At 42.3% G+C, this 13,197-nt stretch overlaps 1 protein-coding gene across 8 annotated transcripts in view; it reads left to right on the top strand.

The window, feature by feature from the left end:
- The window catches only part of MTM1 (myotubularin 1), a 78,563-nt gene that overhangs the window by 42,617 nt on the left and 22,749 nt on the right, over positions 1-13,197 (top strand). For all 8 annotated transcript variants that reach the window (XM_077826155.1, XM_077826149.1, XM_077826152.1 and 5 more), the window contains 2 exons: positions 10,729-10,812; positions 12,555-12,704. In XM_077826155.1, coding sequence (XP_077682281.1) covers positions 10,729-10,812; positions 12,555-12,704 — 234 coding nt within the window. The remainder of the gene's footprint in view (positions 1-10,728; positions 10,813-12,554; positions 12,705-13,197) is intronic.

The raw sequence follows: 13,197 nt of genomic DNA, 5'->3' as shown, positions 1-13,197 counted from the left end.
GAAGGTAGCAGCCTTTTCATTGAATAACAGAATAGTGAGGGTATGTCTACACTACGGAATAAGGTCGAATTTATAGAAGTCGTTTTTTTAGAAATCGGTTTTATATATTCGAGTGTGTGTGTCCTCACAGAAAATGCTCTAAGTGCATTAAGTGCATTAACTCGGCGGATCGCTTCCACAGGACTGAGGCTAGAGTCGACTTCCGGAGCGTTGCACTGTGGGTAGCTATCCCACAGTTCCCGCAATCTCCGCTGCCCATTGGAATTCTGGGTTGAGATCCCAATGCCTGATGGGGCTAAAACATTGTCGCGGGTAGTTCTGGGTACATATTGTCAGGCCCCCGTTCCCTCCCTCCCTCCCTCCCTCCCTCCATGAAAGCAAGGGCAGACAATCGTTTCGCTCCTTTTTTCCTGAGTTACCTGTGCAGACGCCATACCATGGCAAGCATGGAGCCCGCTCAGGTAACCGTCACCCTATGTCTCGTGGGTGCTGGCAGACGCGGTACGGCATTGCTACACAGTAGCAGCAACCCCTTGCCTTGTGGCAGCAGATGGTACAGTACGACTGGTAGCCGTCATCGTCATGTCCGGGGTGCTCCTGGCCACGTCGGCTGGGAGCGCCTGGACAGACATGGGCGCAGAGACTAAATTTGGAGTGACTTGACCAGGTCATTCTCTTTAGTCCTGCAGTCAGTCCTATTGAACCGTCTTATGGTGAGCAGGCAGGCGATACGGATTGCTAGCAGTCGTATTGTACCATCTTCTGCCAGGCAGGCAAGAGATGAGGATTGCTAGCAGTCGTATTGTACCATCTTCTGCCAGGCAGGCAAGAGATGAGGATGGCTAGCAGTTGTACTGTACCATCTTCTGCCGAGCAGCCATGAGATGTGGATAGCATGCAGTCCTTCTGCACCGTCTGCTGCCAGCCAAAGATGTAAAAGAGAGATGGAGTGGATCAAAACAAGAAATAGACCAGATTTGTTTTGTACTCATTTGCTTCCCCCCTTCCCCTGTCTAGGGGACTCATTCCTCTAGGTCACACTGCAGTCAGTCACAGAGAAGGTGCAGCGAGGTAAATCTAGCCATGTATCAATCAGTGGCCAGGCTAACCTCCTTGTTCTAATAAGAACAATAACTTAGGTGCACCATTTCTTATTGGAACCCTCCGTGAAGTCCTGCCTGAAATACTCCTTGATGTAAAGACACCCCCTTTGTTGATTTTAGCTCCCTGAAGCCAACCCTGTAAACCGTGTCGTCAGTTGCCCCTCCCTCCATCAGAGCAATGGCAGACAATCGTTCCGCGTCTTTATTCTGTGCGGACGCCATACCAAGGCAAGCATGGAGGCCGCTCAGCTCACTTTGGCAATTAGGAGCACATTAAACACCACACGCATTATCCAGCAGTATATGCAGCTCCGGAGCCTGGCAAAGCGATACCGGGCGAGGAGGCGACGTCAGCGCGGTCACGTGAGTGATCAGGACATGGACACAGATTTCTCTGAAAGCATGGGCCCTGCCAATGCATGCATCATGGTGCTAATGGGGCAGGTTCATGCTGTGGAACGCCGATTCTGGGCTCGGGAAACAAGCACAGACTGGACCGCTAGTGTTGCAGGTCTGGGACGATTCCCAGTGGCTGCGAAACTTCCGCATGCGTAAGGGCACTTTCATGGAACTTTGACTTGCTTTCCCCTGCCCTGAAGCGCATGAATACCAAGATGAGAGCAGCCCTCACAGTTGAGAAGCGAGTGGCGATAGCCCTGTGGAAGCTTGCAACGCCAGACAGCTACCGGTCAGTTGGGAATCAATTTGGAGTGGGCAAATCTACTGTGGGGGCTGCTGTGATGCAAGTAGCTCACGCAATCAAAGATCTGCTGATATCAAGGGTAGTGACCCTGGGAAATGTGCAGGTCATAGTGGATGGCTTTGCTGCAATGGGATTCCCTAACTGTGGTGGGGCCATAGACGGAACGCATATCCCTATCTTGGCACCGGAGCACCAAGCCGCCGAGTACATAAACCGCAAGGGGTACTTTTCGATAGTGCTGCAAGCTCTGGTGGATCACAAGGGACGTTTCACCAACATCAACGTGGGATGGCCGGGAAAGGTACGTGACGCTCGCATCTTCAGGAACTCTGGACTGTTTCAAAAGCTGCAGGAAGGGACTTCATTCCCAGACCAGAAAATAACTGTTGGGGATGTTGAAATGCCTATATGTATCCTTGGGGACCCAGCCTACCCCTTAATGCCATGGCTCATGAAGCCGTACACAGGCAGCCTGGACAGTAGTCAGGAGCTGTTCAACTACAGGCTGAGCAAGTGCAGAATGGTGGTAGAATGTGCATTTGGACGTTTAAAGGCGCGCTGGCGCAGTTTACTGACTCGCTTAGACCTCAGCGAAACCAATATTCCCACTGTTATTACTGCTTGCTGTGTGCTCCACAATATCTGTGAGAGTAAGGGGGAGACGTTTATGGCGGGGTGGGAGGTTGAGGCAAATCGCCTGGCTGCTGGTTACGCGCAGCCAGACACCAGGGCGGTTAGAAGAGCACAGGAGGGCGCGGTACGCATCAGAGAAGCTTTGAAAACCAGTTTCATGACTGGCCAGGCTACGGTGTGAAAGTTCTGTTTGTTTCTCCTTGATGAAACCCCCCGCCCCTTGGTTCACTCTACTTCCCTGTAAGCTAACCACTCGCCCCTTCTCCCGTCAATCACCGCTTGCAGAGGCAATAAAGTCATTGTTGCTTCACATTCATGCATTCTTTATTCATTCATCACACAAATAGGGGGATGACTACCAAGGTAGCCCAGGAGGGGTGGTGGAGGAGGGAAGGAAAATGCCACACAGCACTTTAAGCACAGCACTTTAAAAGTTTACAACTTTAAAATTTATTGAATGACAGCCTTCTTTTTTTTGGGCAATCCTCTGTGGTGGGGTGGCTGGTTGGCCGGAGACCCCCCCACCGCGTTCTTGGGTGTCTGGGTGTGGAGGCTATGGAACTTGGGGAGGAGGGCGGTTGGTTACTCAGGGGCTGTAGTGGCAGTCTGTGCTCCAGCTGCCTTTGCTGCAGCTCAACCATACACTGGAGCATACTGGTTTGGTCCGCCAGCAGCCTCAGCATTGAATCCTGCCTCCTCTCATCACGCTGCCGCCACATTTGAGCTTCAGCCCTCTCTTCAGCCCGCCACTTACTCTCTTCAGCCCGCCACCTCTCCTCCCGGTCATTTTGTGCTTTCCTGTCCTCTGACATTATTTGCTTCCACGCATTCGTCTGTGCTCTGTCAGTGTGGGAGGACAGCATGAGCTCGGAGAACATTTCATCGCGAGTGCGGTTTTTTTTTCTTTCTAAGCTTCACTCGCTTCTGGGAAGGAGAAGATCCTGTGATCATTGAAACACATGCAGCTGGTGGAGAAAAAAAAAGGGACAGCGGTATTTAAAAAGACACATTTTATAAATCAGTGGCTACACTCTTTCAGGGTAATCCTTGCTGTTAACATTACATACATAGCACATGTGCTTTCGTTACAAGGTCGCATTTTGCCTCCCCCCACCGCGTGGCTACCCCCTCAACCCTCCCCCCTTCCTGTGGCTAACAGCGGGGAACATTTCTGTTTAGCCACAGGCAAACAGCCCAGCAGGAATGGGCTCCTCTGACTGTCCCCTGAAGAAAAGCACTCTATTTCAACCAGGTGACCATGAATTATATCTCACTCTCCTGAGGATAACACAGAGAGATAAAGAACGGATGTTGTTTGAATGCCAGCAAACATACACTGCAATGCTTTGTTTTACAATGATTCCCGAGTACGTGTTACTGGCCTGGAGTGGTAAAGTGTCCTACCATTAAGGACACAATAAGGCTGCCCTCCCCAGAAACCTTTTGCAAAGGCTTTAGGAGTACATCTAGGAGAACCGCGAATGTCAGAGCAAAGTAATCCTTTCACATGCTTGCTTTTAAACCATGTATAGTATTTTAAAAGGTACACTCACCAGAGGTCCCTTCTCTGCCTGCTGGCTCCAGGAGGCAGCCTTGGGTGGGTTCGGGGGGTACTGGCTCCAGGTCCAGGGTGAGAAACAGTTCCTGGGTGTCGGGAAAACCGGTTTCTCCGCTTGCTTGCTGTGAGCTATCTACAACCTCATCATCATCATCATCTTCTTCGTCCCCAAAACCTGCTTCCGTATTGCCTCAATCTCCATTGAAGGAGTCAAACAACACGGCTGGGGTAGTGGTGGCTGAAGCCCTTAAAATGGCATGCAGCTCATCATAGAAGCGGCATGTCCGGGGCTCTGACCCGGAGCGGCCGTTCGCCTCTCTGGTTTTCTGGTAGGCTTGCCTCAGCTCCTTCAGTTTCACGCGGCACTGCTTCGGGTCCTTGTTATGGCCTCTGTCCTTCATGCCCTGGGAGATTTTGACAAAGGTTTTGGCATTTCGAAAACTGGAACGGAGTTCTGATAGCACGGATTCCTCTCCCCAAACAGCGATCAGATCCCGTACCTCCCGTTCGGTCCATGCTGTAGCTCTTTTGTGATTCTGGGACTCCATCATGGTCACCTGTGCTGATGAGCTCTGCATGGTCACCTGCAGCTTGCCACACTGGCTAAACAGGAAATGAGATTTAAAAGTTCGCGGTTCTTTTCCTGTCTACCTGACCAGTGCATCTGAGTTGAGAGTGCTGTCCAGAGCGGTCACAATGGAGCACTCTGGGATAGCTCCCGGAGGCCAATACCATCAAATTGTGTCCACAGTACCCCAAATTCGAGCCGGCAACGTCGATTTAAGCGCTAATCCACTTGTCAGGGGTGGAGTAAGGAAATCGATTTTAAGAGCCCTTTAAGTCGAAATAAAGGGCTTCATTGTGTGGACGGGTGCAGGTTTACATCGATTTAACGCTGCTAAATTCGACCTAAAGTCCTAGTGTAGACCAGGGCTGAGTTATAGTATATAAAAGGGGTGAATCCAATGAGTTAGAAACAGAAGAACCAGTGAGCAAGGATTGGCGTTGTTTGCAAGTGGTGGTTTTTTTCAGTGCTCCTTTTTGTTTTCCATAGCAGCTGTTATCCTACATTCACTGTAAAAAGACCAGTAAAACAGTTACTAAAAATGGCTAAACCAGGTTGTCATCTGACAATCTCCAGAGTCAAAATTTTCTTCTTCTGTAGAGTTCCAAAAATCTCTTACTGATGTCATATAGTATATAGTTTATTTTCATATATGAAGTGGTGATGGTAAAGTTAGATGTTAAAGTTGAATGTAAGCCTGTGAGGGCTTTGAAGAGGAAGAGGCTAATATGTATATTGAGAATTTGTGTTGGCATTTCCACAGAAGTGAACAGAATTATTCATGTAGGGAGTGTAAAAATTTTACCAATGTTGAAACCTTTTTTCATAAAATGCTGTTTCTCCTACTCCTTCCCTTGCCCACAAATTCTGTGGTGTTGGATACACCGTTAGTGCTTTAGCTCTAATCAGTGAAAATATTTTCATCTGCTTATTTGGTGTCCTTAGTGGATTTATTTATTTAGGTTTTAAGCTTTTTGGGAAAGGAACAGTCATTTGTATTGCCAAAGCCAAGCATTGAAAAATCATGAGTCAGACTGCGAAAAACCTTGGACATTTTAAAAAATGTTAAGGTGGTTTCAGAGTCTCTGTGGTGTACTTGCTTCGCTTTGCATAAATAAACAGTCCATTGGATCAGGGGCTTTGAACATGGGTCTTTCCCATCCTAGGTGAGTGCCCTAATCCCCAGGTTTCCCTGCCCCAGGCACTGTACTGCAATGTGGGAGACTCAAGTTCAGATCCCTGCTCCACGTCAGGCAGAGGGGGGAATTGAACCTATGTTTCCCACATTCCTGGTGCGTGTCCTAACCTCTGAGCTAAACGTTATAAGGATGATACTACTGCCACCTCCTCCTTCTCTGACACCTCTGGCCACTTTGATTCTGGTCTCCCAAAATCAAACTGTTTTAGTAGTGTCACCAATTCACAAATAGTTTCAGGTTAGGCAAAACTGTATTTTTCATTAAATAAACTATTTAATGAAAATTTTTGCCCAGCTCTAGCTGAAAGAGGTCTGATGAGACAAGTGTAGGTGGGAGACAAATGACTTAAATGCTTATTGCCTTGCCTTTAATGGTATGCATTGGTGGAATATGCAGTCAAGAATCTTTAGCTCAGTTAATCATAGAATCATAGAAGACCTAGGGTTGGAAGAGACCTCAGGAGGTCATCTAGTCTAACTCCTTGCTCAAAGCAGGACCAACCCCAACTAAATCATCCCTATAATTAAGGTTCTTGAACGGGGATGAATAAAAATAATTTAGATTAATTGAGAAAAGACTTCAAAAACGTTTACTGCTTGTGAAACATTCATACCTATGTTTATTAGAGATTGAAAAAGGAAGCAATTTCACTCTCTTGAAACTTTTCTGCTTTGGATATTCATGTATTTTGCTGTGAAAGAAAGACCTAGGATGAGAGTGGAGGTGACAGTGGAGAATGAACTGTATTCGGTTTTAAACACTAGCATTTAACTTCTTTTTGTCTTCTTACAGTGTCTAGTCTTTTAAAAAGAAAAAGCTTAAGTGGAAGGCAGAGGGGGAATGTTTAGCTTATAAAGCAATCTCTACCACATTTTTCTTCTCTAATGAGTAAGATCATTGATTGTTACCAGACCTTTATTTTGGATGATATATGTACAATATATGCTTTTTAGTAATAGCTTATTCAACTCCTGTGTAAGGATACAGAAGCACAGTAGGCCTCCACTTTTTAAATCCTTTCATCTTTTACCAGAAATGTTATAGCAGACCTAACATTTATTTTGAAAGCATATAACATGCTGGGATTCTCCTCCTAGAGGATAGTTCTGATAAATATATTGAAAAGCCCCAAATGCTTCCTTCATTCCATATTCTTCTAAAGCTTCATGTCTTCACTGCATTTCATAATTGTGTTGTGCTGTTATATGTTTTAATGAGATACAGCAGATTTTTGGCACAATTCAATTGACTGCTTATATTCTAGTTTTTCTAAGGATATCTAGTAAAGTAAACAATTGATAATGCTCACCTTTCGGGACTTGTAGAATTAGCTTTCTTCTCAGTTTGTCAACTCTGAGAAAAGTTAAAGGAGTTAAAAGTAGTTCACTTGACTCCTAAAGGGAACTTATCATTTCTAAATACTATGTTCTTAAACTTCTGTGGTTGCTCTCTTAAAGTTTTAGATCATCCTGTTGTTCTAACAAAAAGAGACTAGAATTTGTATATCTATATATTTCAAAATAAGACCTGAATGACATATAATACGCATGGGAGCACAGAGTCCTGCTTTAAAAGAAATCTCTTTTCCCATTGTAAGCATTCATCCCCTCTACAGACAGTTTTCTCATTTTAGTTTTGAAACTTGAAATTAAAATAAGGGTTTCCCTATGTCATTCTCCATCTGAAAAAGATTTTTTTGTTATTTTCGTGGTGAAACATACAACTTGGCTACTTCTAGATTGGGTCACCAGCTTCTTGATTTATTTTATTTTAACAGGAAATTTATCAGCGATAGGAATATTTAATCTATGCTGGCATAGAGTACCAGAGACAGCTTGTTCTTATTTTATTTCTCAGTGATTGAACTGGGGAATGTTTTAATTTTCCAGTGAAACCTGCATTTAAGAGTCACCTTGAATAAGCAACAAACTCCTGTTTTAAGAGATCAGTTTCTCTAATATTTCCAGTATTATTTTTGTTCAGCCTCTAGTTTAAAATTGCCCTTTTCTGTGTTGTGATGGTAGGCCCTTGGGTGGATTCTTATGAAAGATGGATCAAATTTTGTGTATAATAAATTACCACTTTAAAATGGCCATGTGCTATGAGTTCAGTGCACATAAATTACTTCAGTGGTTTGTGAGCTTCTGTTTTTGTTCAATTATTTTTACAGTTCTTCTGCCTACCTTCAAATATTCACTTCTGTTTCTAGTAGACCTCTTTTTCTTGAGAGACATGGGCCCCCTAATTAGTACAATCAACTTCAGTCAAAATTTATTTAAGGCTTACTCCTATTGAAGGCTGCCATGTATAAAGAGGGAAAGTGTAACTATTTTCTTTACCAAGTTGTCTGAGAATTAATTTGGAACTGAACACTAATCTAATAGTAATTTTGTTGCGCTTAAGCTGTTATAGTTCCCAGTTCTAATGGGTTAGATGCAATATTTTCTTAAATAGTACACGCAATTACAATGTATGTGTAATAACTAATTTTTAAGGCTTGTCAGTCTGAGATAGAATGTGTGTTTAGGGAAATGAAAACCACTCTTCCTGTTGCAGGATTCCATTTTAAATGTTTTACTCATAAGTGACTGTTTGATTTAAACATGTGCAACACGTCAGGCCTGAGTTAACCCAAAATATCCGGTTGGCTCAAGCTACAGAAGGCTGTAGGTCCTAGCTTCATTGCAACTCAGCCTGTTCAAGAGAAGGACTTGCCTGTTGAAGAAGCCCATGCACACTTGTACCTATGGCACATTTGTGAAGAATTCCTTAACCTCCTGAGATGCAGTAATCTAATTTCAGGATCTTGATTCTTACCTACCAGGACGTGTTCCTCCCATGCCATCCTCCCCATACTAATTACTGTGTGTCAGGCTGTGGTTAGTCCAGCTGTCAAGGTTCCTCCCCCACTCTGAACTCTAGGGTACAGATGTGGGGACCTGCATGAAAAACCTCCTAAGCTTATCTTTACCAGCTTAGGTCAAAACTTCCCCAAGGTACAAAATATTCCACCCGTTGTCCTTGGACTGGCCACTACCACCACCAAACTAATACTGGTTACTGGGGAAGAGCTGTTTGGACGCGTCCTTCCCCCCAAAATACTTCCCAAAACCTTGCACCCCACTTCCTGGACAAGGTTTGGTAAAAAGCCTCACCAATTTGCCTAGGTGACTACAGACCCTTGGATCTAAAGAACAATGAACAATCCTCCCAACACTTGCACCCCCCCTTTCCTGGGAAATGTTGGATAAAAAGCCTCACCAATTTGCATAGGTGACCACAGACCCAAACCCTTGGATCTGAGAACAATGAAAAAGCATTCAGTTTTCTTACAAGAAGACTTTTAATAAAAATAGAAGTAAATAGAAATAAAGAAATCCCCCCTGTAAAATCAGGATGGTAGATATCTTACAGGGTAATTAGATTAAAAAAACATAGAGAACCCCTCTAGGCAAAACCTTAAGTTACAAAAAAGATACACAGACAGAAATAGTTATTCTATTCAGCACAATTCTTTTCTCAGCCATTTAAAGAAATCATAATCTAACACATACCTAGCTAGATTACTTACTAAAAGTTCTAAGACTCCATTCCTCGTCTATCCCCGACAAAGACCAGCATATAGACAGACACAGACCCTTTGTTTCTGTCCCTCCTCCCAGCTTTTGAAAGTATCTTGTCTCCTCATTGGTCATTTTGGTCAGGTGCCAGCGAGGTTACCTTTACCTTCTTAACCCTTTACAGGTGAGAGGAGCTTTCCCCTGGCCAGGAGGGATTTCAAAGGGGTTTACCCTTCCCTTTATATTTATGACACCAGCTCTAGACTTGTAAGTGTGAACTGCACAGCTCTGAGAGGCTTGATGATCCAGCATCAAGTTTATCTTTTCTAAATGTTGTCATATGAGTAGCAAGGTGATTTCTTGTCTTATTGTTAGACATCAGCTGCCCTGGCCCTCTCCTCCCCTTACAGCTGTTCTACAGCTCTCTCGAGGCAGCATCCTGGCACTTCTTCTCTCACCGCCTGTCCTTGGGCTATAAAACCATTTCTTAGTTTCTTTCTCCAGCTGGCGTAACAAATAGTTGATATACCACAGAGTCATTGCTTTTCACATTGACGGAGGTGCTTTGAGTCCACACCACCATTGCAATGATTGTTAAAAGCAATGAATTATGTAGCATGTTACCGACTTGAAGGTGGCCAAAACAAGGAAGTAAATAGGAATTAAAGGGTACCATGAAGTTACTGGTAGGAGTCCTAGGTAAGAGGATTCTAAACAAGTATGAATGTTTCTCAAAAAGGGTGAACCTAGCTGTATTGAATCATTGAGCTGCATAACCTATAGAAAGCCAGCTTTTATAAAAATTAGGGAGTCTTTTCCAACTCCGTATTAAAGCTACTGAAAGGTAAACTGCTTCCTTTGTCCTGAGGTTGCTATATGACTTCAAGTGCCTTTATACACATCAGCAACAACCCAATCTGTTCTCCGCCTTCATGTTTGTATCTAATGTCTTGAGTAATAATAGCATTGACAGTTATTAGAAAAGAAGTTTTTTTACTTTGGGTGGAATATGAAACTACCTGGAATGTAAAAAATTTTAAAATCACTCAAGGAGTCACCTGCTTGGTTTAAAATATATAAAAATAATTTCTTACCATTTTCACCCTCCTAATTTTCAGGTTTTATATTATTTTTCAAACTTTTTGTTAAAAAATGTATTTTAAAACTCTTAATTGTCAAATTTACATTGTTTCATTCGAGATTTTGTGAATATCTAGAGTACAATACAAAAAGTACTGTTTTACATTTATCTGTCACACCTCAACTTTGAACAGAACATACAATGGGGGTAGCAACACCAGAAAATTGATCTAGTCATTTGGGACATGATGAGTGAGGATCTTTCTTGTGTAAGTTACCTTCAGTTGGCATTCTATGTATTAAATTCCTTTGTCTTCCCTCTTACAGCCTTTTTTTGCATTTGTAAATGAAGAAAAGTTTGCTGAAAATGGTTGGATGGTTTATAATCCAATGTCTGAATACAGGAGACAAGTGAGTTAAACATTATCTGAAAATGTAGAGAGACCTGGTTTTTGTATGTGAATTTCAGAAAGTAGCAAGGTCATTTGTCACCATTTTTGGCGGGTGGAGGAGGAGAATAAATTGTGAAGTAGAGAAAGGTTGACAGATCTGACAAAAAAGTAAGATTAAAAACAAAACATGGTGGAACCTCCAAGACTGTTTAAAAAAAAAAAAACAAAACTTAGTAAGGTGTCGCTGTATTTCTTTTTAGACTCTTGATAAATACCATTATAGCATGCTATTATTATTATTTAGTAGATTTACTGAATAGTTACAACAGTTCTCAATTGTCTATATTGCATGTAAAATGAATTATAGGACAACACAAAGTTTGATTTTTACATTGTAAACCGTGCATTTCACAAGTTTATAAATCAACTCTAAAAGCTGTTGGGGTTTTTTTTAGCTGCATGCACTGGTCAGTATATAATATTAAAAAATCTAGAAGTTTTCACTCTTGGAAGTCTGTGTTGCTAATTTTGGATATTTTGAGCCCTGCTTCAAAAGTTGAGAGAGTGACAATGTAACAGAGGCATTTAGGATACTTTAAGTATGCAAATTCCATCCAGTCTGGTATTTCCAAAAGTTTAGAAAATTGCTTATTATGGAAACTGCGCATTCTTTTACAGTGGTTGTTTATATAAAATCAGTTCACGCTTTGAATTGATATGGAAAAAAAGTAATGGCAACAAAGGAAAGGGGGCATGGTATACTTAGTTTTAAAAGGCATGTTTGTTAATTAGGTAAATACATCTGAGAATAGCACCAAAACTATTTTCATGATGACATATCGCATAAATACTAAGTACATTAAAAAGTTTTAAATTCATGTTTACACAACAAGCCATCATAACTCTCTTGGATTTTTTCCTTGTAATTTTCTGATGGGCTAAGGAGTATCCAGATTCACGCAGCATCTGTTTGGTCCGAGGTTTAGAGGCCCAGGCCTAAAGAAAAGGTAAAAATTCAAACACCCACACAAACCCCACTCAGTGTGTGTGAGTGTATGGGGAGCTTGTTAGCCCCTCTGAATTCGCTGATGGGCTGTTGGGGGAATAGAGTCTCCTGAGTAACATCCTGTTATATCAGTAGTCTGTTCAGCTAAGAGGCCATTTTGTTTCCTAATCTAATCAGGAGTCTGCTTTCAACCTCAACAAACTTCAAACAAATATAAGACTCAAGCTTTGTTAGGGTATGAGAAGGAGAAAATTTGAGAGGAAGGCCTTTCCTCTAATTCTCTCTTTAGGTTTGTGCCTTTTTGTAACCTTTTTTTCACAGGCAGGCTGGAAAGGCAGTTGTCTCTGTAGGGGGAAAAAGCTTTTCTTTCCCTCCTTTACCCCTAAATTAGGGAGAAGGTTTTTTTCACTTGTTGTTGAACTATTTTTTTCTCCTAATTTCAGTGTTGTTTTTTACATGAAGGTCTAGTTAAAATACAGTTTGTGAAAAGTACCGCCTATACAGGCAAGCGTGTTTTAACTATTGTAGTTGTTAAAGATTGTGAACCCATCAGCCATGTCCTGTCTTGTGTGGTCCTGTAATCTTCTAAGCTACCATTTGTTCCGTATCATCATTACAATAGTTACTCATGGTAAATTGGTAGGTTGTTGCCACCATGTGGCCATAATAGCATGTAAAAGAATAAGTATAAAGAAGAATTTGCAAACTTATAAAATACCAAGTAAAACATACCTTATTTCTGTTTCGTTTTTAAGGGACTGCCCAATGAACAGTGGAGAGTAACTTTTATCAATGAACATTATGGACTATGTGATACATATCCATCACTTTTGGTAGTCCCATATAATGCCACAGATGATGATCTCAAGAAAGTTGCTGCTTTTAGGTCCCGAAATAGAATTCCAGTAAGTACTGTATGTGATAGAATGTGCCTTAAAGAGTAATTACTGTGACGTTTACATGCAAATATATGACTCTTGTGGCCTGAGAAATGAGGGGGTTTTTTTATGTTGCAGCCAAGTAACTTAAATTGATTTTACTGCTTTAAACTACTGAGACTGCCAAGCCCTGTTTCTGGTTCCCCTACAAAAATATCTCCAATCCCCATTTTGCTCTTCTCATTTCCCTTTCCTAGCAATAACTGCCACTGTTGCACATTCCCTTTTGTTGACAGAGCCTAAGCCTCAGGCCACCATCTGTACTACTTTGTGGGCTGACTATTGTTGGATGCACTTAAGAATTGATAACAAATGTTATCCTTCTCATATGCATGCAAACCACCTGGCAGTCTAACACAAATCTGAAGGTCATTCATAGAGCCAGACCTCCTACATAGTATCCTTTTACTGAGTTGCCAGCTATTTATTTATTTTTTTTTAATAGCTTGGAAGAAATATT

The sequence above is a fragment of the Eretmochelys imbricata genome, chromosome 9, assembly GCF_965152235.1.
Source record: "Eretmochelys imbricata isolate rEreImb1 chromosome 9, rEreImb1.hap1, whole genome shotgun sequence".
In the NCBI taxonomy this organism is placed as follows: domain Eukaryota; kingdom Metazoa; phylum Chordata; order Testudines; family Cheloniidae; genus Eretmochelys; species Eretmochelys imbricata.
The sequence above is the reverse complement of the archived record's forward strand: the minus strand, read 5'-3'. Positions and strand labels throughout refer to the sequence as shown.